Source organism: Heterocephalus glaber, unplaced genomic scaffold, assembly GCF_053883595.1.
Source record: "Heterocephalus glaber isolate CG9 unplaced genomic scaffold, H.glaber_assembly_v1.0 deba00000470, whole genome shotgun sequence".
Taxonomy (NCBI): Eukaryota; Metazoa; Chordata; class Mammalia; order Rodentia; family Bathyergidae; genus Heterocephalus; species Heterocephalus glaber.
In genome coordinates, this window is record NW_028258145.1 from 18,536,097 (window position 1) to 18,561,498 (window position 25,402).

At 38.5% G+C, this 25,402-nt stretch overlaps 1 protein-coding gene across 1 annotated transcript in view; it reads right to left on the minus strand.

The window, feature by feature from the left end:
- Positions 1–22,306: 22,306 nt before the first annotated feature.
- The window catches only part of LOC101700626 (CD2-associated protein), a 32,629-nt gene continuing 29,533 nt past the window's right edge, over positions 22,307–25,402 (minus strand). Inside the window, exon 3 of the mRNA XM_004844752.3 lies at positions 22,307–24,713. Coding sequence (XP_004844809.2) covers positions 22,591–24,713 — 2,123 coding nt within the window. The 3' untranslated portion in view covers positions 22,307–22,590. The remainder of the gene's footprint in view (positions 24,714–25,402) is intronic.

Here is a 25,402-nt window from a genome sequence, read left to right on the forward strand (position 1 = left end):
CCTATCCTTCCTATTTCCCCTTCTCCTTCCCCTTTGGACCTTTTCTTCCTACTTCACCTTGTCTATTATACATTTTGATTCTCATTTACACTTTCAGTTTCTCACACCAGAGAAACTATTTGGTATTTACACGTGTGTCCCTTTGATTTCACTTAAGAGTATGGCCTCAATGTGCAACCATTTAGCTATAAATGTCTCTCATTTCTCATTCTTTATTTCTGAGTAGTACTCCATTTTATATATAAAAAAAACACATCTTCTTTATCCAGTCACCAGTTGATGGGCAATTGGGCTGTTTCCAAGTTTTAGCTATTACAAACTGTGCCAATATAAACATATATCATTGTGGTATGATTCTTTTAATTCTTTTGAGAAGATACTCAGCAGGGGAATAGCTGGGTCAAATGGGACCTCTAATCCTAGTTTTTTAAGGTATCATACTTCCAAAACTGCTATCTAGATTCAATGAAATAACAATTGAAATTCCAACAGCATATTTCACAGAACTTGAGAAAACAATCCAAAAATTCATTTGGAACAAGAAGAGATCTAGAATAGTAAAAGCAATTCTCGGCAACAAAGACAAGGTAGGGAGTGTCACAATCCCCAACATGAAACTATAATACAAAGCTACTGTGATTAAAAAACCCAGCATGGTACTGGTAAAGAAACAGACCTGAGGATCAGTGGAATAGCTTAGAAGATGCAGAAACAACTCCAGACATACTCAGCCACCTTATCTTTGACAAAAGAGCCAAATACCCTCACTGGAGGAAAGATAGCCTCTTTAATAAGTGGTGGTGGAAAAATTGGGTTTCAACTTGCCAAAGATTAAAACTAGATCTATCTCTCTCACCATACACTAAACTAAAATTGAAATGGGTCAAAGATTTAAATATTAAAACAGAAACACTAAACCGGCTGAAAGAGAGGTTAGGTAGAACTCTTGAAGACATTGGCATAGGAAAAGACTTCATGAACAAATCCTCAGTAGCATGTGAACTAGCACAAAGAATTAACAACTGGAATCTCATCTTATAAAAAAGCTTCTGCACAAGAGAAACCACTAACAGAATGAACAATCTCTACTCAGTTTTAACCTCAGATCTTCCACCCCAAGTCCTGAGGTTGATATATGCCATTTTGCTTAGTGTTTTGTAATTTCATCCTTATAATCTGTGAAAGACAATCAAGGATTTTATCTTTGTTGTAGAATCCTCAGTTTCCACAGGAGTCATAGACCTATCTTAGGGAGCAAAATAGGGCACAGATTAAAAAAAATCAATTCTATGCTACTGTGTAAAAAGCCATAAAAAGTGGGGAGAAGCAATACAGAAGTTATACATAAAGTCAGTTTTGAACTATACCTGAGAATGGTAAAATCTCTGAGAATAGAAAACATTTTTGTATAAGACATTGTTTTTACTATTCACAAAGTGACTCTTCCTAGGAAAAGTCAATTTTACTCCTCCAAAGCCAAACTTTAACTTAGCAAAACATAGCCATATGGAAGTATACAAATAAAATCAAAACAAATTCTGCAGTGAAGAAATTGTAATGGCAGAGTCATTATTTAAATTATATTGACATTTAAAATAAAAGCGTATCCTTTCAATTAACCTAAGGCAAGCAAAGAAACAACTGAATACCTTCTGCACATCATATTTAAAGAGAAATTAAGATGGCATTTATAAATTGCTTAATATGAAAAAGGAATAGATTCCTAAGCATAAAAACCTATGGAATTGTGCCAAAGTATTATTCAGAAAAATATTTATAGCTTTAAATCAATCTACTAGAAAACAAGAGAAATTAAAAATCAGTGAGATAAGATTTTAAATTGAAAAGCTAAAACAAGATAGCAGAACAAGTCAAAAGAATATAGAAGGAAAATATTGATATAGACATAAACTAAAACAAATTAGGGATAAATGCAGAAATTAGAAAGACTGAAATGAAAAGGAGAGCTGTTTAGTCAAAATAAAAGCATTTTCTTAGAAATAACCAATAAAATAAAAACTTTGTAGTATGATCAAACTCAAGAGTTAAAGATGAATGTTAAAATTAAGAACAAAAATATAGATTTATCTAAGTAAGATACTAAAGACATAGGAGAGGTTTCACCTTTGGGATGACACCACGAGTGATTCCACAGACTCATTTTCCATTGAAATAAGCAAATCTGGGGAAAACTATATAAAAATTTAAAGTTATTGTAAATAATCCTGTGGGAAGACAGCAGATGAAGAAACATTTCCTTTAAGAAAACCTAGTAAGGCTTAATAAGAAGAGTGAGAATCTGTGGCCCTGTCCTTCCTGACTCTGCCACCCTAGATCATCTTCACCAAATGGTTATGCCCAAAATATAGGGCTTCCTTTTCTCTCAGCTCCCTACATAGGCTTTCCTATCTCACTAAGAAAGACAGGCCAACCACATTGCTGAACTGTCCAAGTTGAAGAGATTAAATTATTGGTGAGTGTGACTAAGTAGTCAGGGGTCCCTTCCTCTCTCTATACCTTAAATACAGGATGTAAGCTCTACTCCAGGAGTGGCAGACAGAGCAAGTGGAGGCCATGACTGACTTTACCACAGCACACTTGTAGGACAGAGGTTCCACAGCAAGTGAGACAAGCTGAGCAGACTAGAGGCTGCTGTACCACCCATCATCGAGAGTATTGGCTCTGGAAGTTTTCCAAGGACCAGATGCTTCCCATATAAATAGGGAGCTCCAAAGCTCTTCCCAAAGAAACTGACTTCATTTGAAAGGGTGTGAAGAAATTCAACCCTAAGAGCACTCTAAAAAAGTTATTAACCCTAAGAGCACTCTAAGAAAGTTATCTATTATTAAAAGAACAATAAACTCACACATAGATCAGCTTCTTCACTGGAGAAAAATAGGCAAAGAGAGAGCCAATATGAGCCCACTGGTAGTCAGAACAAACCTCAAAGACTGGCCTCAAAATCTCCCTTCTCATTTAATGGAACCAGACCATAGTACTCAGGGAATTATCAAAAATAATAGAGCAAGCTTCCCCAAAGAGCTTAAGTCATCATACTACAGCGATACATGCATACCAATGTTTATAACAGCACAATTCATAATGGCTAAATCCTGGAAGCAGCCTGCATATCCAATAACAGATGACTGAATAAAGAAAATGTGCTATCTATGTATAATGGAATACTACTCAGCTATAAAAAATGACACATTTGAGACATTTACAGGAAAATGGATGCACTTGGAAAATATAATACTGAGTGAAATAAACCAGACACACAAGTTTAAATACTGTATGACATCTCTCCTTTGAGTGAAGCAAAGTACAAAGATAATGATAAAGGATGGATAGAAAAGGACAAGGGGATGGATCTCTTGCAATAGGGAAGTGATCCAAGGGAACAAGGGCAAGGGGTGAGGAGGAGGGGAAGGGGAAATAAGAAGAATAAAGATATGCCATGTATACTAACCTAATAATTCCAATTAATGCAAACACTATGTGCTATAACATGAGGTCAGATAAATAATAGCAACAAGAATGAAAAATGGGATAGGGGAACTGGAGGAGGAGAGAGGGAGAAGGAGGGAAGGGGAAGAGGATTTTAAAAAAGACAGAAACATGTAGTAATGTGTACATGTAACCATTCCCCAAGATGATTATAAATTACATGAACTGCAAACATGTACAAATAAAATTAAAAAAATAAAAAATAATAGAGCAATGAGCTGCTGTTTAGTGGAGTTCAACAAGTTGGATGTGCTACCAAATGAAGATATAGTTTGACAATGATTATCATGGAAAAATACAGTTCAAGAGAGTCCTGTGGAAGCCCTTCTTATCTCAGGCTGACTATGTGCCCTCTATAGCGGAACACTAAAATCTCCACCCTACGGAGGACATATACTTCCCAAAGATAGCCTACCAAAGTTAAAAAAAAACAACAAAAACCAAGCAAAACAAAACCCAAAAACCCACCAACCAAAGAGAAAAAGCAGCCAATTAAAAAAATAAATGCAAAACAAAAAGAGCCCTGGATTGAGGACAGTTATCAGTATCCAGGATTATTAAAATATATTCCTTAAAAATCTACTACAGCAAAATCATAAATGTTTATATATGCATAAATGCAATAAATAAGGAACATTTGACCTATCCACAGGAAAAATAAAATAAAACAGGTGATGAAAATCAGCTGTGATGGGCACTTGGGCTGCTTCCAAGCTTCTGCTATTACAAACTGTGCCGCTATAAACATGGGTGAGCATATATCGCTGTGGTATGATTCTTTTAATTCTTTTGGGAAGATACCCAGCAGGGGAATAGCTGGGTCAAATGGGACCTCTAGCCCATCAACTGGAAACTAGATAAAGAAGACGTGGGTTTTTTTTTTTAATAAAATGGAGTACTACTCAGCCATAAAGAACGAGAAACCAGAGTCAATTATAGCTAAATGGATGCATATAGAGGCCATACTCTTAAGTGAAATAAATAGGACACATATGTGTAAATACCGAATAGTTTCTCTAATGTGAGAAACTGATAGTGTAAATAAGGGTTAAAATGATTGAAATGAATAATTGATAATTTGAAATAGGAAAAAAGGTCCAAAGATGAAGGAGTGAGGGGAGGGGAAGGGGAAAGGAAAGAAGGGAAAGGAAAAATTATGAGAAAATAAAAAAGTGGAAATGATGTCTATGTAAATAGGGAAGGGCGGAGCGGGTAAAGGGCGCACAGGTAATGGGGAAAAAATAAGAATCAAGATTCATCATGCACAGGTACAAGCACCCAACGATAAATGTAAATGCATTGTATACCTAAAATGTACCAATAAAAGAACTTAAGAAAAAAAAGAAAAGAAAATTAGCTGTGAGAGAGACTAGATATTGAATTTTAAAAAAATGTGACAGTAGCCATTATAAATCTATTCAAAGAACTAGAAGAAATGAAAGAGGTTGTGGAGTCAGTGTCTTAACAAGTAAAGAATATCAATAAGGATATAAAGATGACAAAAAGGACACAATTAATTTAGAGGAATAAAATAAAGCACTTGTATTAAACAGTGCATATAATTGTAGTGTCAAATGCAATTTATTGTCAAAAATAATATAATTTATTTAACAATGCCAGCAGAAAGGGGTAAGGACACTGGGGTAAAGCAATAACTCCAGATGGTAATGAAAACCCATAGGAACAAATTTAAAGAACTGAGAATTGTTAAATAATGATATTTTTGAGAAACGGTAAAGAATGAGAAAAAGTAAATATAGTAAATTCTATAATTATATGCTTTCACTCCTTTATTCTCAGCTTCTTTAATAAATAGAAATAACTAAATGTATTATTGGCTCATTAACATATTTAGATGTAATACGTGTAACAATAATAGAACAAAAAAAAGATAAAGGGACTATAGCTGCCTAAGGTTAACATTTTTATATCTCATTTGAATTAAGTTAGTACAAATCTGAAGTAAATTCTTATCATTTAGAATGCATATGATAGCCCCTGAAGCAACCACTAAAAAAATGACTAAAGAAATACTATAAAAAACTATCCAGAGAATTAAAATGTTCCACTAGAAAATATTCATTTAATGAAAAAGAAATCAGTAAATGATACTGAGAACAAAAAAGACATGAAACAAATAGAAAACAAAAAGCAAACTTGCAAATATAACTCTTATCAATCACAATATAAAATTTGAATACATTAAGGAAGATGATGAAAATACAGGAACTGTGAGACTGGATAAACAAACATGATCTAACTGCATGCTGTCTGTAAGAGAAACACTTTAGATTAAAAAACAAATGGAAAAAAAAATATACCCTACATTCTGAAAGAGAGCTGCCAATTAAGAGTAGGTCTATTAGTATTAGACACAACAGTGTTCCTAACAAAAAAATGTTCCTAAAGACAAAGGGGACATTTTATAATGATAAAAGGATCGATCTATCAGGACGATGAAATAATTACAAATTTTTATGTACCCAAAACAGCTCCAAACTACATAAAATGAACCTGACAGAATTGAGAGGAGAAATATCTAACAGTATCAGTTGGAGACTTCAGTACTGCACTTTCACTAACTGATAGAGCAACTAAGGAGAAGATCAACAAGGAAATAAATGCTATTCTTTGGATGTGTTCCCTCCAAAATTCAGGTGTTGAAACTTAGTGGTGAATGTGAGGGTATGAAGAGGTAATTCAGCTTTGAAGGCTCTGCCTATGCATGGAAAAAGGCCCTTAACAAAGCAGGTTCATGCAGCCATCTGCTCTCTTGCCCCTTCCACCTTCTGTTACAACATTTCTCCGTTCTGGAGTATGTGACATTTCAAGTTGTCATCTTGGAAGCTCGAGCCTTACCAGACAATGAACCTGCTGATGCCTTGATCTTGGACCTCCCAGTCTTCAAAATTGTGAGAAATATATTTGTTCTTTATAAATCACCTAGTCTCAGGTATTTTATTATAGCAGCATGTTATGGTATGGATACTGTCTGCTGCCCAAAAGGTTTGTGTGTTAGAGGCTTGGTGAGCATGTAATAGCATTGAGAGGTGGTGGAACCTTTAAGAGGTGGGGCCTGATGCGAGGGGTTAGGTGGGCGGTGACTGTGGGTAGCACCGTTGGAAAGGATTCATGCCCTTCACACAGGAGTGTGACTGGACTGGTTACCATTAAGCAGGTTGTTATAAAATGATGTACACTAAAACGTATCAATAAACTTAATGAATAAAAAAAGGGCTTGGCTTTCTCAGTTTACTCTCTTGCTTCTTGTGTCACCACATGAGCCCTCTCTCTCATACACTGCCACCGTGTGATGCTGTCACTCATGAGGACCTCACCAAAATCCAATGCTGGCACTCTGTTCTTGGGCTTCCAGAACTGTCCTCTAAATAAATCTATTTTTAAAAATAAGATACATGTCATGCTTTAGATCTAAAATGGCCTCCAAAGGCTTATGTGTTTGGAAGATGATTGGATTATGGGGCATTAGAGCTGACTTGCTGTTAGGAAATGAGGCTTTGCCGGAAGAGGCAGGTCACTGGGAATGTGACCTGGAAGGGTTTATCTCCCTTCCTGGATCCTCCCTTCACTCTCTGCTTCCTGGCTGCCGTGAAATGAGCACCTTCCCTCCACCCTGACCCTTCCACCATGCAACTTCTGCCTGGAGGTGGCTAAACATATAAGGACTGAAACTTCTAAAATATGAGCCAAAGTGAACCTCTCCTCCTTTAATTTGAGAAGGTCAGGTATTTTGCCCCAGCAACAAGAAAATGACTAAGACAGTATTCATCTTCAGATATTTCATTCAGGAGCACAAAGCAAACTAAGACAGAAAGACATGTAAAACATCATAAACCAACTCTACCTCGCTCTGCCTGACAACACAAGAATATATGTTCTGAGATATGTATCATGAGACACTCTGTAGATGAATTATGACAAATTTCTTTTTTCTACTACTAAGAAGTTTTTCCTCCATGTTCTACTTTGTTTCAACATGGTGAGGGGATACTGGTGTCATTCTCTGTTGGATTCAGACCCCATGTAAATCATTGTTAACTGTGTGCATTACACAATTGACTTAAACTCTTGTATCTTCTATGTCCTCATGAACAAAATAGGATTAGTTACATAAATGGAACATAACATATGTAAAACTCTTAGCAAAATGCTTGGTATGTAGTAGTATCCATTATCAAGTGGCAGTATATTTTGCCTTTTTCACTTCTCATAATATCAGTAAGGGAGGGTACTTTTCTCAGAGTTTGCTTTCTTTGTCTTTGAATGATAGGAAGCTTTTCTAGATCTTGGGCATGTGATGTTTAACTTATTTCTTACCAAGTATAGGGAAATACTCTGAGGACTAAGGCAGTGCCACTAGGATCCTTCTCTATCCTCTGCATGAGCAGAATTCTCTGCAGCAGGCCCCTCTTGCTGGTTTCAGCCAGAGATCTAAAAACTGCTGTGTCTGTTTGACCTGAGAACAGAGGGTGTCAGCTGTGGCCAGTATCCTTCTGCTCACTGCCCAGGCACAGCTGGCCTTGGACCACTGGTGACAGCAGCTGGGTGGCTGCTCCTAGTATACCCAGGTTGGCTTCTTGTCAGTTTCCACTTCTTCTTTGTATCCCCTTGCATCATGTCCTCTTGCACAACCCTAGACCCACTGAGCAGTACTCATCATACCAAATGAAAAAACACACCAGTCCACAGTGTATGAGTTTTATGACCTCAGAAATTTTTTCTCCATGATTATGAAGTGGGAAAATGTCGCAAACATTGCTTCTTTAAACTGGTCTCTATTTATATATACTTGCTGGTTCTTATGATAAATGTTCATGAAGATGTTTTTTCTGAAGAGTTCACATAAGGGTAGTGAATTGTTTAATCTCACTCATTCCGTAGCGGAGAGTACTCAGGAATTTGTGGTGGTCTGGAAAACAGTACGAAAGGGCCTCTTTCTGAAAAGAGATCACAGAGGAGATCCAGCTGATTAATCCTCAGCTGCTTCAGTGAGGCCCAGAAGTTAAAATGGGTCTTTACAATTAGAATTTTTTAAGCGATAAACTGCTTCTCCAGCTTTATCAAACTGGTAGCATAAACTATCACTCTCCAGCCCATGGGCCAAGAAGCACTCAACATTTCCAGCAATCTGGGCCAAGCTTAATCCACATATGGGTATTTCCTGGCTTTTGTTTTACCTCATCTATAAATTGGAGTACTTCTGCATCCTAAAGACAGGGCTGACTAGCTGCTTTCCCAATTTGAACACATTGTAAATAAACTCATGTATCCATTTTAATAGGCTTTTCTCATACTTCTGGTGGTGGCAGACTAATGAACCCAGGTCCTGGACTTTAACCAGGCCCAGTAACATCAGGAGCCATTAGAAATCCTGCCTACATGGAGATCCTCTCTGGAGATAAGGAAATGAGCTTGATGTTTCTTTTCCATGCCACTATACCTCAGATTAACCTAAACCAAATAAAAGAAATGTCACTACAGAACGCATAGTTTATTCTGTTATAATTTGTTTTCATATTGTTTTTCTTCCAGTAGATTGTGAGCCATTCAAGGTCAAGAACTATCTACTATCTGTGTCCTCAGAAAGTCAACCATATAAATGCAACAACTCTAAGGCAGAAATCTTTTTGTTTCAGTGAATATGATGCCAGTACTAGGGTTTGCCTGCTTTATTGAATCTATTCTAGTGAAACTGTCTGAAAATCCCTCAGAGCCATTACTCTGAACCTTACTTTTCCATATTTGAGACTTAAGAGGGAGCAGGGCAGCTATAAGCAGGGTTGGCAAAGAGAAGGCTGGAGCGAGGACTCACTCTGCCATCCACTGCCCAAGGCTAACATCAATATTTCATCATGACATGCTCTCCCACTGAACACAGACAAAGCCTTTGCATTCTTCTCCAGGGCATGCTCCAGGCAGCTACTACCTGCTGTTGGGAAGTGGCAGCTGAGATGAAGTCCTGTTGCCCTCATAGGTACACTGAGCCACACATGTCCTCTAAATCTCTCCTTCTAACTTCTTAATATTAACTTATACTTCTGCAATGAATACCTTTTGTCTTAAAAGGCAGGGACCTCACCAGATCTGAGAACAGTCCATCAGAGTCTTTTGCTTAATATGCATTAAAGAGTTAATATTGACTGAGCTCAATGATTGTTTGTTAAATAATGTTACTTTGCAGAGATTGAGTTCAATAATCTAGTATCTGGAAGTAGACATAGTTTATTTTCTTCCTTCTAGGTAGAACCAGTTAGATTTGCCCATCTCTGGGAGATACTGCCTCTCTGGTGGAAAAACTTATACTCCCTCAATTAGATATAAACTCCATCTCCTATATCCTAAGCAGGTCCAGGATCCATTCTTATTCTTTGATTCTTCTCACTGCTCCAGATCTTATGGTTCTGAGGGAAGCCTGTTGGCCCCTGCTTATTTGACCCCTTGAAGACTATTATGGCTTGTATCTAGATGTCCCTCAAAGCCTCATGTGGTCATAGGTGGGGCTTTTTGTAGGTGGCTGGATCTAGGGTGTGTGATACTGGGATAAAGGATGTGATGTTGAGATTAATGGTGCCCCATCCTGGATGTGAGTGCTACCCACCTGTTGGGTAGCCTGGATGGAATATAAGGGACAGAAAGAAGGCTTGCTGCTACTGCTGCTGGTCTTGCTGGTCTTGCTGTTTGGTGCTTACCCCTTCCTGCCTGCCATGTCATGAACCATTTCTGCTCTGCCACGCCCACCTGCCATGCCCATCTGCCATACCACCCTGCCTTGGACCCAGCCAACTATGGAATGAAACCTCTACAAACTGTGAGCTGAAATAAACCTTTCCTCTTTTAACTTTGGGTATTGGGTATTTTATCTCATTAACAAGAAAAAGTAACTAAGACTGAGAGAAAGTTCACAGCTTTTTAATCTTCTTATTCTCAGTTGTGCTGGGGATTGTATTCAGCAGGCAATGGGCTTCCAATAATTGCTCATGGATTGAAGGCATAAGTGCAGTAATTTACAGCTTGTGAGGTTGTCTTTCACATACATTATTTCCACACTGTTCCTCTGAATATTCTTCTAAAGGTCAGCGTTTTTCCAAGAGGAGGACTCTGAGGCTAAGAAGGATAGGTAACTTTAAGGGTACACTTTAGGTATACAATACGATGACATTTATCATTGAGAATTTGTACCTTTATAAATGAATTAAAGAAAAAAAAGGATAGGTAACTATTCTAAAGATGCACAGCAAATTAGAGGTAGAGCTGCTGTCACTGGAGGGAGGGTCCTGTGGGAGTCTTTCCAGGTTCTAAGTGTCCTGAACAAAGAATCGGACAAGGCACACAGAAAAGGAAGTCAAGGTGTGCATTTATTGAAGGCAGAAAAGAAGTAATCTGCAGAACAGGAGCAGCCTGGTGAACAGGCTTGCAGTGTCCTGACCATAAGGGGAAGGGGTCTATTGTGTTCCAAATTCCTGGATTCACTTCTCCCTCATGCAAATAAGGCATTGGGACTATAGTCAAAGTCTTTGTAAATAGGGAGGGAGGGTAGAGGTATTGAAGGGAGGGCAAGGGAATGGGAAAAAAAATAAGAACCAAGATACATCATTTAAAGGTGCAAATTCCCAATGATGAACATCATTATATTGTATACCTAAAATTTACCAATAAAATTAATGAAAAATGTATATATAGATGTAAAAAATAAAACCTCACTTGATTTGGCACCAGATTTAAACTCCCCTAACCAAAGACTGGCTTGGGTTCCCACCAGATGTCAATAAAGGGATTGAAAAACAACATTTTTCTGATTGGTCCTACAAAAAGCACCAGATTCAAATGAAGGAATGAAAATACCACTTTCTGATTGGTTCTTTGTACAATGCTCAGGAGCAGCGGAATCATTCTGGGTCCTGTATTCTGTACATGTCCTCTGGGTTTTCACGATCACTGACACACTCTACCAAGTTTGTCTGGGTTGTCCCAGCCCTAATCTCATACCTCACTGGGATACAAACCTTATTCTTCTAATGCTAAACTACCATTTCTCTCTCCCTATATCTTAGTGTCCTCACTGGACAGGGTCCAAGGAGGTGTTCCAAATTGGAGATGGGGAATTTGAACTCACTCCAACTATGGGGCAAGTTATAGGTTCACTGACTTGCACCACAGAAAAAAATTTTGGGGACAAGTCAGTGAGAGGCATATAGAGGTTTACTAGGCAGAACTAAAGATCTACACTAATAGAAAATAATGTTGCTCCTCAAGAGAGGCTCACTGCAGTCTGGAGCTAGGAATATTTATATGTTTTTTTTGTGGTAAAATTGGTTAATCTATAGAAAGTCTGGGCTTGATTTAGTATGGGAGAAAAGCAATAGCTTGCCCACAGGAAGAAAGATAATGTCTTGTTTTTAGGTGGAAAGGAGACACATTTTACAGGAGAAAGTCATGGCCCCAGTCCATTGCATTTTTTTTTAAGATGGGTGTTCTGTTTTTCCCCCAAATATTCTTTGAAACCTTTGAATCTGCTTCTCTTAAGGTTAGATTTCTGTCCTTTACCTTATTAGCTAAGCTAATTTATAGATTTATAGTATGTTTAAGGGATTTGGGGTATGCTAAGCCTGGAAGAAAAGAAGCATAAATAAGCCTAGGGAGTACAGGTATGGATAACCTAGGGTAACTTTGATTGTGTCCTGAAGTTGCAGTCTTCTTACAAGTACAATTTTAAATTAGGATTTTTCTTGTCTCCTTCCTTCCTATCTTTGTTTTTTCTACTCTACCTCAGTTCTTTATGGTGATAAGCTATTAATGTATCATTCATTATAATGTTCTGGGTTCAGTGTTTGTTTAACTACATTATAAACTCTCCCAGGGTAAGGTAGATATGTTGCTTTTCTTTTTCTGCACCTCTTCTCTCATTATTGTAACAGGTTAGCAATTCTAAAAGTGTGTATTCTGTATTGTCTGATCATTGAACCTCACAATCAAAATTTAATATGAGATTAAAAAATTTTTTAGTCCTACTTTGCCACAAAACTGATTTGTCTAATGAGGTCATTAAAAAGGAGCATGAAATATATTCAGAGGAGTCTGGAATTTTCTGCTGTGAAGGCAGTATCTGAGCTGCCTGAGCACCTATAAAAAACCATTAAAGAATCTGGTGTGCTTATTAAGTCTTACATATTTTTTTCTTTTAGTCATTGTAGTTGAAAGGACTTCAGTATAACACTTGCCTGCCAAGATTCACAGATGATCTAGAAGGGCAGAATCTGACTGTAAATCCTGGTACTTAGAGAGAGGTCCTGGTTCTGTGGAAGGTCTTTTTCGCCCTTTTCTGAATAGGAATTTTCATGTGAAAAAAAATGATGGGGTCAATCTAGTGGATCTGCTTGAACTCATCTGAACTCATCTCTGCCCACTGCGTTTAAGTGAAGTCAATGAAACCTTCTGGGTTAGACAACAATTCCCATGGTAACTAATGTTACTGGTGGGCTGTTTTTTGGTTGTGATACTGCCTTGTTGTGTTCTCTAAATATACAGTTGGAAATCATATTCTCACTCAGTAGGAGCTGAAGTCAAAACCAACCAATGGTTAGGTTTTATAAAATCTTACTCTCAGCCAAAATATGACTCCATGTAACTTTGTTTCTTCTTTAGTTTTTGTTTTGATTGACACATAAAAATTATACATATTATGGAATATGGCCTTTTTTGGTTCTTAAATACGTTGTGTAACATTCAGATCAGGGAAAACATATCTATCTCCTCAAACATTTATCATTTCTTGTGAAGAAAATATTCAAAATCATTTGTTTTAGCTTTTTGGAAATATATAGTACATTATTATTATTTATGGTCACCTCTCTGTGCAGTGGAACAGGAGAACTTATTTCTCCTATCTAACTATAACTTAATACTCATTGATCAACTTTTCTCCGTCCTTCTCTCTCCCATACCTGTTCACCCCAGTGTTTGGTAAGCATTATTCTAATAAGTCTTTGAATTTTTCCTCTTTGGAGAAAGTTAAAGAAACTTAATTAAATCTATATTTAATTACTTTAAGTTGAATTAGGTAAGTTTTCATAGACTTATGATGTAGAAGACATTGGCCTAGAGATATAGGTACAAGAGAGAGGGGAATTCTTTATACTTCAAGCAGCTTAGAATTGAATATAGAATTAAATAAATGTATTTTTAAGATAAATTCTTTCAAATTTACTAATCAACAGAGGTATGTGAAGTGGAGGGAGATATTTCAACTAAATTAGACAATCAGGACGGGCTTCTAGAGACGGTAGACTTCTGACTAACCTTGAATAGGGAACTGGATTTTGAATGGCAAGAGTATATCATTAGAGAGGCCAGTAATTGAGGAGCAGTAGAGACCCAGTTAACCTGACTCTCTGGGTATGGGGCAAGGAGTAATGAGAAATAATAAAATTTGAAATGTATGTGAGGTCACAATCAATGAGGACAATGAAACACTTTACATAAGCTGTGGAATTTTGTACTGGAAGATTTTTAACTAAGGTACTTCCAACTGTTAGGAGTCTGGATGAGAGCTTCAGTGCTGGTCATAATGTAGCAACCAGGGACCTATGTCTGAATAAATCTGTGATGTGATCCTATAGATTGCACATACTGAAATACAGCTTTGTGTCCAGTCAACAGACAACTTTTGATTCTATGCTGGATATTTTCTGTTGGCACCTCAAACTCAACTTCTGCCATCTCCAACTTGCTTTGGACCCCAGGAACTGAAGAGTCCTATAGTCAGAGGGTTCTCTTGCTCTTTTGTTTCTGATTTGGCCAGTGGTGGGGCTGTCTGGAGTTCTGTATGGTGAGCTAGCATTTACTTACCTGGCTCCCTTGATCTCAGGGCATGGTGCAGGTTGGCAGTGGCTGGTTCCTTCAGCTGTGGGACTTCTGGGATTTTGGTGGACTGTTTCTCCCTTCCCCTTCAGGTCTAAAGGTGTAGCCTTGAGAGTACTACAATTCCCTTGTTGTTCCCCTAACATTGTTCTTTAAACTGGGCTTAGTTACCCCTTCTGTGTGTTTTAGCTGCTTCCTGGGGGATATTGGCTTTAACAATAGTCTTTAAGTTATGATTAAAATGAGAGGCTAGAATTGCATTTAGGACTTCCAAAGTGATCTAACCAATCCAGGGAGTGGGGTCTCATTCCTATTAGTCTTTAAACTGGACTTTTATTAATAAATAACTAATTTTTCTTAGAGGGGAATTTTTTTGCAGGTGAATTAATAAAGTGTTGTTTCTACAGCTAGCAAACACCAGCCTGTAAAAACAGCTTTATTGGGCAAAATCTTCTTTGCAATATAGTTTATTAGAATTGGTTTTCACCAATTTACCACAAAGTCAAGTCTGCCTTGGAAAAATCAAGCTGAACATGTATATGTGCAGTGCATGCAGAATGCAGTGTTACTCCACTGGGAGACTCAGGCTGACAGGCCAGGATAGCCAGAGACCCTTGGGATATGGTAATGGGGAATTTATAGAAGAATTTGCCTTTATTGTCACCTCTAATTTTTCAAATTTATAGAAACATTTTTTTACCTGTACTGTTTAACTTATACCTTTCTATCTGTGTAGGCAGAGTGGCTATTTTCACTAGAGATTTAAGCTTTGTGTTTCCTTTTTCTACCTTCTCACTCTTGCCTTTTAAGTTCCAAATGAAAGCTCTTCTGGTCTCATTAAGGAGATGCTGAAAACTTCCCCTTTCCTGTAGCCTTTCTGCTTGTGTCTGAGGGCAGGGAATATGTGGTATGGTCCTTTTGATGTCTCCTTTTACTTAGAATGGAATAGATCATCAACTGGTACTTCCACACTGGTGAAAGGAATCCAAAGAAATTTCTTGGTTTAAATCATCTTGTAAATAAGAACTCATACACATATTGGACAATGAAATGAATTGCAAGTAAAATTTTTCTAAAAGTGGAAATATTTCTGTTTATATTTCGGCATGACATTTCTTCTTTTGCTCATCATTCAGAAATCATCTGAAGAGCAAGCCTGGCCTTAATGGATATCACATCTGTGACTTCTTCCTTACCATATTTGAACCTTCTTGATCACAAGGGTTCGTACTGTTGAATTGTCTGATTAGCTCCCATTTCTCTCCCTTTGTATTATAAACCCTTTGAGGGAAGGAACCATTGTGTTTCACACTTGTGCACGCAATGCTACACATAGAACTTTGCACACAGTAGGTACGTGATTAGAAGCAGGAATAAAAGTGGACATGTGCTTCTCTATTTCAGGATTTGAGTTTCTGTGCATAAAAGAATACCTGGAGAAACTTGCAAAATAAATTCAGACTCTTGTATTGTTCTCTTTGTGTCTATTCTTCCCAGCAGATTCTGACTCAAAGGTGTAAATGGAAATATACACTGTGAGTTGTAACAGAGGTCAAGGGTAAGAGTCTGTGATCGGAAATCCTGATATCCCAACTCCATTGGAGTAAGAAATTCCTAGAAGACTAATAAGCACTGACCTGGCTATGCTTGGGTGGTTCATAATGGGTGGACTCTGGTTCTATATGGTCGTTGGCCTGCTTTTCAGCTCTTCTTCTAAGCTGCCATGAACTAAGCTCCATGCCCTTCTGCTGTGATGTTCCTAACTTGGAGCCAGCCAACTATGAACTGAATCTCCCCCAGACTGTGAGCTAAATTAAACTTTTCCTTCTTTCAGTTGTGAGTGTCAGGTATTGTATCTAGGAATGGGGAAGCTGACTAATACAATCATTAATCTAATTTCTCCTAGGAGCAGAATGGATAACAATACATTTTGCCTCTGAATTCATACACAGCTGCAGTGCATTCTGAGCCTCTCTAGAGGATTTGTCTCACTCTTTGGTTATGAGTCAGTGTTTTGAGGCCTTTGCATTTCTCAATTTGAAAGCAATTAATTTATGATGACTTGCAGTGCAAGTGGCTTGATTGGTTTTGTCTTCAAACACATTAAAAGAAACTATTGTGAAAATGAAAGAATTTTTTGGTGGAAACTTAAAATTCTTAAATGATAATGGAGGACATCAGAAACTAACAGGTTAAGATCTTTTATTTTTCAAGATATAGATTAAATTTCCTTCCTTAACTGATTGCTTTTAATGAATTCTTGTCTGAGTAAGGAATTTGTTCCTGCAAGTACTCCTCTCTTTGCGTTATTAATATTTTTCATTTTCTGTTGGATCATTTCAACAAAGATTCTAAAATATTTTACATTTCTTTAAATTATAGGCTTCATTTTATCCTTTAGATAATTCCTTATTTTTCTATTTTCATTTATAGCTAAACTCTCTGGTAGCAATGTAAAGAACAGAATCTCTGTGTTCATTTGCCCTGAGAGTCAGAAATGACAGGGAGAGGCTTAGTATTGAAGCCATAAGCAGAAAAGCTGGGGCTTGGAAAGGGCTTAAAGAGAAGATGTATGATTCACATAGGATAGCAGAGTAACAGTTCAAAAATACAAATTGGATACACACAGTAACTGTGAGATGAGAAAGGGAGAAAAGCTCTGTTGTTAGTCCATTTTCTGTTGTTATAACAGAATTCTCAAGCCTGGGTAATTTATAAAGAAAATGGTTTATTTTGTTTCATCACTGGAAGCTGAGAAGTCCAATAGCATGGTGCTGGAATGATGTGGTTCTTGAGCTGTTTCCAGAATGGTAGAAAAGTGGAAGGCCAAGTGCATGTACAAAAGAGCCAACACATGAGGGGCAAATCTGCTTTATAACAACCTGCTGTCTTGGTGACTAATTCAGTCTCAGGAGAATGAGAACTTCACACAAGAAAAGTGTTGGTCCCTCTTAACAACCTAATCCCCCTTAGGGCCTCACATCCTAATACCACTACAATGACAGTCACATTTTAGCAGGAGGCTTGTTGGGGATGAGCCACATTTAAACTATTGCAGTGCAGAGTAGATGAGAAAAAGGGAAGCAGGAAAATAAGTCTGGATATTTTCCTAACACCTTGCCTATGAAGGGAAAGAAAGTGATAGAAACATGCTCAGAGGGATTGGCTGATCTTTTGAAAAATACAGGGTTTTTTTCTGGCTTAGAGAAAGGTCAGAGAAATCAGACCATTTGTTGAAAAAGGATGAAGTTAAATTGGTTTATTTGACTGTGTAAACTGTATTCTTGTTTTGTATTCATCAGACCAGCTTTGTGATCTGGAAATGGGGTTACATATATTACAGATGCTTTCTATTTTTGTTATTACAGTAACATACAATACCACTAAATATCCTGATGCTGCCAAGTTAAAATGGAGCATCAAGTAAGATTCTGAGTTAACTTGATAGTTGTCGTGGTTGATGAAGGGATATTAGAGACAGGTAATTCTTGATCTTTTCTTTTTTTTTTTTGGTACCAGAGATCGAACTCGGGACCTTGTGCTTGCAAGGCAGGCAGTGGCACCACTGACCTAAATCCCCAGCCCGAGACAGGTAATTCTTAAAGTTCTATTCCACCTGCGGTGGTTAATTGTGATATGTCAACTTGTCCGGAGTAAGGAATGCTTAGGTGATTAATAAAGCACAGTTCTAGGTGTGTTTGTGGGGTGTTTCCAGAGATGACTGGTATAGGTCAGAAAACTGAGAGGGAAAGACTCATCCTGGTTATGGGTGGCACCAACCAATAGGCTTATAGCCTGTATGGAATAATAAAGGAAAAGGAGGAAGTCTATCCATTTTTGAAGAGCTCCAGTTTGCTTGAGCAAACTGAGTGTGTTTTTTGCTCCCACTGCCTTTGGACATTGGTCTCTAGTTTCTTCAGATTTCCAGTCCAGACTTACTCCAGTGACTCTTCAGTGAGCTTGCAGGTCTTCAACCTTGGACTGGCACTGCATCCTTGATGTCTCTTGTTCTGTGGCTTCCATCTTAATGGGCTGACCAGCTACTGGATCCTCTAGCTCTCATGCGTGGCCTTCATGGATTCTTCAGCCTGTGATCCTGTAAGCCTGCCTAATTCAGTTCAGGGCTCCCACTAGAGCTACCTTAATCTCTTTAGTACCTCCAGTGATCTGAACTTCCCACCAGGCTCTACCTCATAAAGGCTGCACCACCTTTGTGCTGTCAAACTGAAGACAAACTTCCAATAGATGAAGCTTTGGAGGACAAACCACATTGTATGAGTCAGAATCCCCATTTCTGGGATAAAACACCAAGCACCAGTGAGATTAGACCCTCCAAATGTATGTCCACAGTAACCCATCTCCAACTGGGATCCTCCTAAAAGCATATTCAGCTCTGAAAGTCAGTGGATTAATCCACTGATGAGTACAGTGACCCCATGATCCAATCACCTTTCTATAAGTTTCATAATCCAGTCAAGCTGATGATTAAGCTTGACTGTCACAAGATTCAAACCATAGTAGGTAGGGTGATTCTCATCCCAGAGGGCATGAACAGTAGCATAGGTTGGCAATAACCTCTATATCTTCCATATGGCTTTGAGTTTTATTAAATGTGATTATGTGGCACACCCCTCAGGGAGAAACCAATTTCCTTGGATTCTTAGTACAGCATCTAGGGTAGTGCATGCCCTTGACATTTTACTTTCAAAGTGATTATCACACTTGTGTTAATCTATAAGCCTGAAAATAATCCTCAAAGTCTTGATGCAGCGCAAGATCAATCTCATATTTCACTTTGTCAGCAGTGAATGTCTGGCATGGCTGAATAGGATGGGAGTGAAATGAGCTATTGGCTTATTGAACGAGTGCCCTCTGGAGTCATCTGGGAATTCATCAGATTTTAACTAGAAACTGAATTTTTGTTGACTACAGATCAAGAATGAGATTAAAAAGTCTCTCATTTGATAGCTTATAATGTATAGTTTATGGAGAATGATGTAACTAATGAGAAATATTTGGTTAGAAATTTAAAAATTCTATGTTGCAGTAATAATCAATTAGATGTTTATGACCCTTTTCCCCATACTTTTTCACATGTATTCTGTTTCCTCAAGTATCTCCCTCTAGTCTTGTTTATTTTTTTCTCATTCTTCTCAGCATTTTTGGAAAAAGTAGTTCTTCCTCTTTTTTCATGGCATTAGAATGGAAAGGTCAGTTATTTACCAAATATCGACTTTCTACCAGTTTCTGTGGAAGGCAGTGTTGAATGCAGCACTTTTCCTATCATCACAAAGTTTTCAGAGTAGGGAAAAGAAAAAAATTGAACATTTGGGAGCCAACTGTACTCTGTAAAATGACTGGTACTTCAAAAGGAGGAACAAAAAATGTGAGACATAGAATGGTCCAAATTTAAAACTTGTAAGGAAGATATACAGGAAAGGCATGAATTGGCTAAGAATTGGGTCCCTGTGCTGTTGCTGCTATTGCTGCTGCTGCTTCTGCTGCTACTGCTGGTGTGTGTGTGTGTGTGTGTGTGTGTGTGTGTGTGTGTGTGTGTTGCAAGGGATCGATCTGAAGGGTTCTTTTAATTGATCAGAATGTCTGAAAACTGAACCATGGGCAAAAGTTGAGAGGAAAACTGTCATGATAGCAGACATCACACTTCAGTAATAAACACTAACCCTGACTAACCCTGACCTGACCCTAACCCTAACTTTAATAGTTATTTTTCTTGCTCTTGTGATTTATCTATTTCAGGTTAGCTGTGGCTTCTGTGCCAGTGTTTCTTGACTTCTGGACCCTTGGTGTTACCCTTGGTGTCACCATCTTGAATTCTGCCAGTTGTCTTGTCAGTGAGTTTTTGCACTAGCCATTAAATGCTTATGATTTACTAACAGGACTGGTCATGCAGGCTCAAAGAGCTCAAGCTCATCTGAGAGTGCAATAACACCAAGTGTTCTGACAATAGAGAGCTGGAGATGTTTGGCATCAGTGACAAACTGAAGTACAAAACTTGGAAGAGTGAAGCTAGAGACTAGTGAAAAAGAATTCAGTCTCTCTCCCGAGTTCCAGGAAATAGCAGTGAGAAGTAGCAAAATGAACACAGGAATTAAAGTGAGAACTAACAAATTTTAATCTCAAATCAGCAGCTTGACCAAGTTTTCTGAGTCAAAATTTCCTTCCAAGACCAGTTTTATAGGACTGGTTCTTTAAGCCTCATGACTGGCTCTGCACAACAAATTGTGAGTATTTAATGGCTAAATTTATATGATTATTCTGACAATATTATTAAAGTTTTACGTATAATAAAGGTGAAGCAATATATTAAGAAGCCCATCAAGGTTTCTTGTTCTTTTCTGCTGTAGTATTTTCTCCTGTTCCACCTAATTACTTGTGTTTTCTCTTAGGTAAATGAAGAAACATAGCTTCAGTTTGTCTCAGAAAGTAGTCAGGCTGAGTCTGAAAAAGGAAAAGGAAATAGAAGGCTGAGTGACAAGTGAGTGGCTGTAGTTCTAATCTAGAGATGTCTCTACTCCTGCCAGTATGCCTTCTCCCTGTGAGGGGAGCATTTTGCATATATATATATATATATATATATATATATATATATACACACACACACACACACACACACACACACACACACGTATTTTTTTTTTCTTTGGTGCCAGGGATCAAACTCGGGTCCTTGCTCTTGTGAGCCAGGTGACAGAACCACTGAGCTAAATCCCCGGCCCAGAATTTTGTATATTGACAATGATTGGAGTGCACTGTTGGTATTTGGTAAGTGCTGAGCATGGATGAGCTAATTTTCCTGCAATGCTCTGGGTAGTCCTGCACAATAAAGAATTGCATGACTCCAATTACTGGTGATTGAGAAAATGAATGGTGGAAGAAGCCCCTGTGAACTGCCAAACATGTTCTTCTGGCTGTGAGCTCCAAGAAGCCTTACAGTAAAGTTAATCAGCTTTGTGAGATTGTGGTTTCAGACTTCTTTTATTTCTTAGGAATGTAGCATTGCAAAACAGTGATTGTTCAATGAAATACTTGATAAGCAAGTACACAATCTACTGTATTCCTTGCTCTTTAGCTGCTCTTGCACAACAGTGTTCCTTAAGATGTTTACAGGAATAAAAGGAAGACTTAGGTGAACTCATAGATAGTATCAGTGATAGTTCAGCTTAATTGTCAACTTGACTGGCTTAGGAGCCACCTAGGAGATTAGTAAAGTGCATTTTAGGGTATGTCTATGTGGGTCATGGAGGCATGCCTTTGGGGTCTGTACCTGGTCCTTAGGCCCTTCCTTTCTGGACTGTTCCCCTGCTTTGTTTCTTGGGCTCCATGAGCTAAGGAGCTGTCCTTTGTGATATTTTAGCACCATGTTTCTTCCTTGGAGCCAGTGGGCCATGTACTAAAACTTTTGAAACTGTGAGCCAAGTTAGCCTCTCTTCTTTTTTTTTTTTTTTTTTTTTTTAATGTTTAACAACCCAATATATTTAATCAAATTCCTTTTATCCTATAGTGCAAGCAATAGAAAATACTCTAAAAGTTGAAATTCTTATTATTTCATTAGTTATTACTTATGCTTGGGGGAGTAATCTAGTTTATAACTAGGAAACTCTGATTTCATCACCCAAAATATAAACAGCACTGCAGACAAATGGGCACAACAGTGTCATCTTGGATAAGAAGCTTAAAGTAAAAATATATACATATGTATATATGTATATATGTACACACACAGTTTATATCCCTTATGTATTATGGGGAAAGCAATGACTATATAGTTACTATAAAGCTAATTTGTCCCTCTCAAATAGTTTATCTTACAGATTTGGAAAGATATCACCATATTTATAGTATATCTCTCTTTAAAAATAATACTACAAGTTTCAATAAAAAAACTATTACGAATTTTCTTTCCTTTTTATACAGACTCAGCAGTATTTTCAAGCAAACAAACAAGCAAAAATGTTCGCAATCCCAGCACAGTAAGAAATAAGGCCTCGTTTCATTTCATATTGGCAAAACAAAATATATATATAAAAATTTTACCCTCCCCCAACTTTTCAATAGATATTATAGTTCATATACTCATATTTCTGCATCACATCACCAACATTGATGTTTTAAAGCCCAAGTCAGTTGAATTCATAGTGTTGCTTCTGAATCCTTGGAATGTTAACACACTGGGTCCATGCCACCTCAAGAAGATAAGACAGCTTTTTTTAGCTTCTCTATTTCCACCTCTAGATTGCTTCTCAGTGCCTTCTCTTCTTCCAAATCTTTTCTCAGTTTTTCCAGTTCTTTCCCATGATCCTTTTTCAGTGCTTCAACAATGCACATCAATTCAATAATCTGAGCTCGAAGTTCATCCACAGAAATTTTTTTCCCATCATCTGTTTCCACTTTAGCTTTGACTTCTAATGGAGTGAGGAAACCAGCTGCACTGGCTTGAGAACCACTTGAAGGTGTTGAAAGGTGCACAGAGGGCTTCGGAGAGTAGCACGTGTCCTTTTTGAACTCAGATGGTTTTAGGTTGGCACTATCATCTTCTTTTGGTAACTTCAAGGTTTTTTCTGGGCTGTGAGTTGGAGAATGTCCACCATTGAAGCGGCCCGGGAGCCTGCGGCCAGGCATCTTTGGTCTATTTGCAGTGAGATGTAGCAAGTTCTGTGAGGAGGCTATGTCATCAAAATTTACAACATCTGTTTCTTTAGAGCTTCTTGCTATAAGTGAATCAAGGTCTACTGATTTTGGTCTAACTGACAACTGTTCAGAATCTAGCTTTGGTTTTGATACTGGCTCAGTTTCAAATTTTGATGAAATGGTAGAAATTTCTCCATTAATCTTGGCTGAAGGAGGTGGTGGAGGAACTGGTTTTTCAGGCCTTTTTGGGAAAACTGTTCCAGGAGATCTCAACAAACTGTTGGCTTTGGTGGGTGGAGTAGGCTTCTTGGGTGGGACTTGTGGAGCAGCTGGTTTAGGTTTCTGCTCCAGCAGTGAGTTTTCATCTTTTTCTTCAGGCTTTATAGGAAAAAGCTTCTTTTCTGCAGCTAACGTGTCAGGCTTTGGAGCTGGACCTTTGGTAGGAGGTGGTGGTTTCTTTGGTTTAGGAAAGTCCTTATCCAGGTCACCGATCTGAATGGCAAAGTTGTCTGGAAACACTCCTTCCTTCCCATTCAGCTCACCCTTCCACCAGCCAGCCTCTCCAGTCTCCTTACTTATCAAACGAATTATCTCCCCTTCTTTAAAAGAAGGTTCATCTTCATTAGAGCCTTCATAGTCAAATAATGTTCTACAATATTCCTTAGCTTTAATTTTACCTTTGGTGTCTGTTTTTGTTATCTCCACATTCTGGGTTTTGGGTCCTAGAGACTGCATGATTAAGGGCTTTTCTGGCTTTTTCTCTTCTGTTTCACTACTGGATGTTCTTGTCCTAAGTTTCAAAGACCCATCTTTGAAAATGTCTCCAAACCCAATTCCTCGAATTTTCTTTGGCTGAGTGACTGTTCCTGGTGCAGTCTCACCACCATTCCCCGGGGAAGGTAAAGGCGAGGTTGGCGCAGTCAGAACAGAGTCTGGCTCATCCTGGGCTTCTAGAGAATCACTGTCGTCTGTGTCCTCCAGCTCCTTCACGAAGTTTGAGGGAAACAATCCCACCTTGTGGTTCAGGGTTCCACTCCACCAGCCTTCTTCCACCTCTTCATTAATATCAGTGATATCTCCCACCTGCAGCTCCAGCTCGTCCTCATTCTGTGGAATGTATTCAAAGAGAACTTTACACTGACGCTTCTTGGTCTTCTTCTTAATGTTTTTGGTTTGTGGATGAGGCTGAATTCCTCCAGCTGGAAGGCCATAAGTGCGTATTCGTTGTACAAGACTTGCTACATTTCCATGCCTTTCCCGTTTGATGGGCAAATTGTCATCCTTAGTGTCTGTTTCTCGTTTAATTTCCTTGACAAAATTATCAGGGAACATTCCTCTTCTCCCATTTAGTTCCCCTTCCAGCCATCCTTCTTCTTGTAGTTTTTTCACATTCCTGATGATTTCCCCAACTCGAATAGTTAATTCATCATCATGTACAGCATCACAGTCATACTCCACAATATAGTCAACCAAGCTGGGGTCCGCGGAGTCCGCCGCCGCTCCCCTCACAATCCGGCCGCTCAGAGTCAGGCGGGCTGAGCAGGCGCCTCCATCCACACCGCGCCGCCCGCCCTCGAGCCCCGAGCGCCGCCCGCCGAGCCCCCAACTCTGAGGAGATTGGAGCGCCGCCGGGAAAGTGCGAGCGCGCTCGACGCGGAGGTCTCGCGAGAACAACCTCTCTTAAACTGTGGGCATTAGGTAGTCTCAGTGATGGGAAAGCTTGCCAATACAAAAACTTGGTACCAGAGAAATGGGGTCATTGCTGTGACTGTAACGGACTATGTGGTCAGAAGTCTTTGGAACTGGGTTTGGAGAGGAGTTTGAACAAGTTTGGGGATATGGGTTAGAGAAGCCATAGAATGTTGTAATCAGAGTTTGATGAGTGATTCTTGTCAAAGTTCAGATGATGAGAATGCTGATAGGAATGTGAAAAGTGAAGGCTAGGCTTATGAGATTTCAGACAGGGAAACTTTTGGGAGTTGAAGTAGAGGCCGTTTATGTTGTATTCTGGCAAATAACCTGTGTATATCTTGCCCATGTTTTGAGACTTTGAGGGCGGCTGAGTTTAAAGGATATGGATTGATTGTTCTGGTAGAGAAAATTTCAAGGTAACATAATATTCAGGTTGTGCCATGGGTAGGTACTGCTAGCTTCTTTTACCAAGATTTATAGTGAGGATTAGAAGCCAAGTGCACAGCACTTTAAAAAAATTTAGATGTTGGTCCAAAAAGAAGCTCATGTAAAGTTTAGGCCAAAGGACGTATGGTTGCTGAAGGGGTTAGCACCCTTAAAAAAGACATCAAATACTTACAATCAGGATAAGAAGAAAATACCTTGAGGGTATCTCAGGAATCAACACTTCCCCACT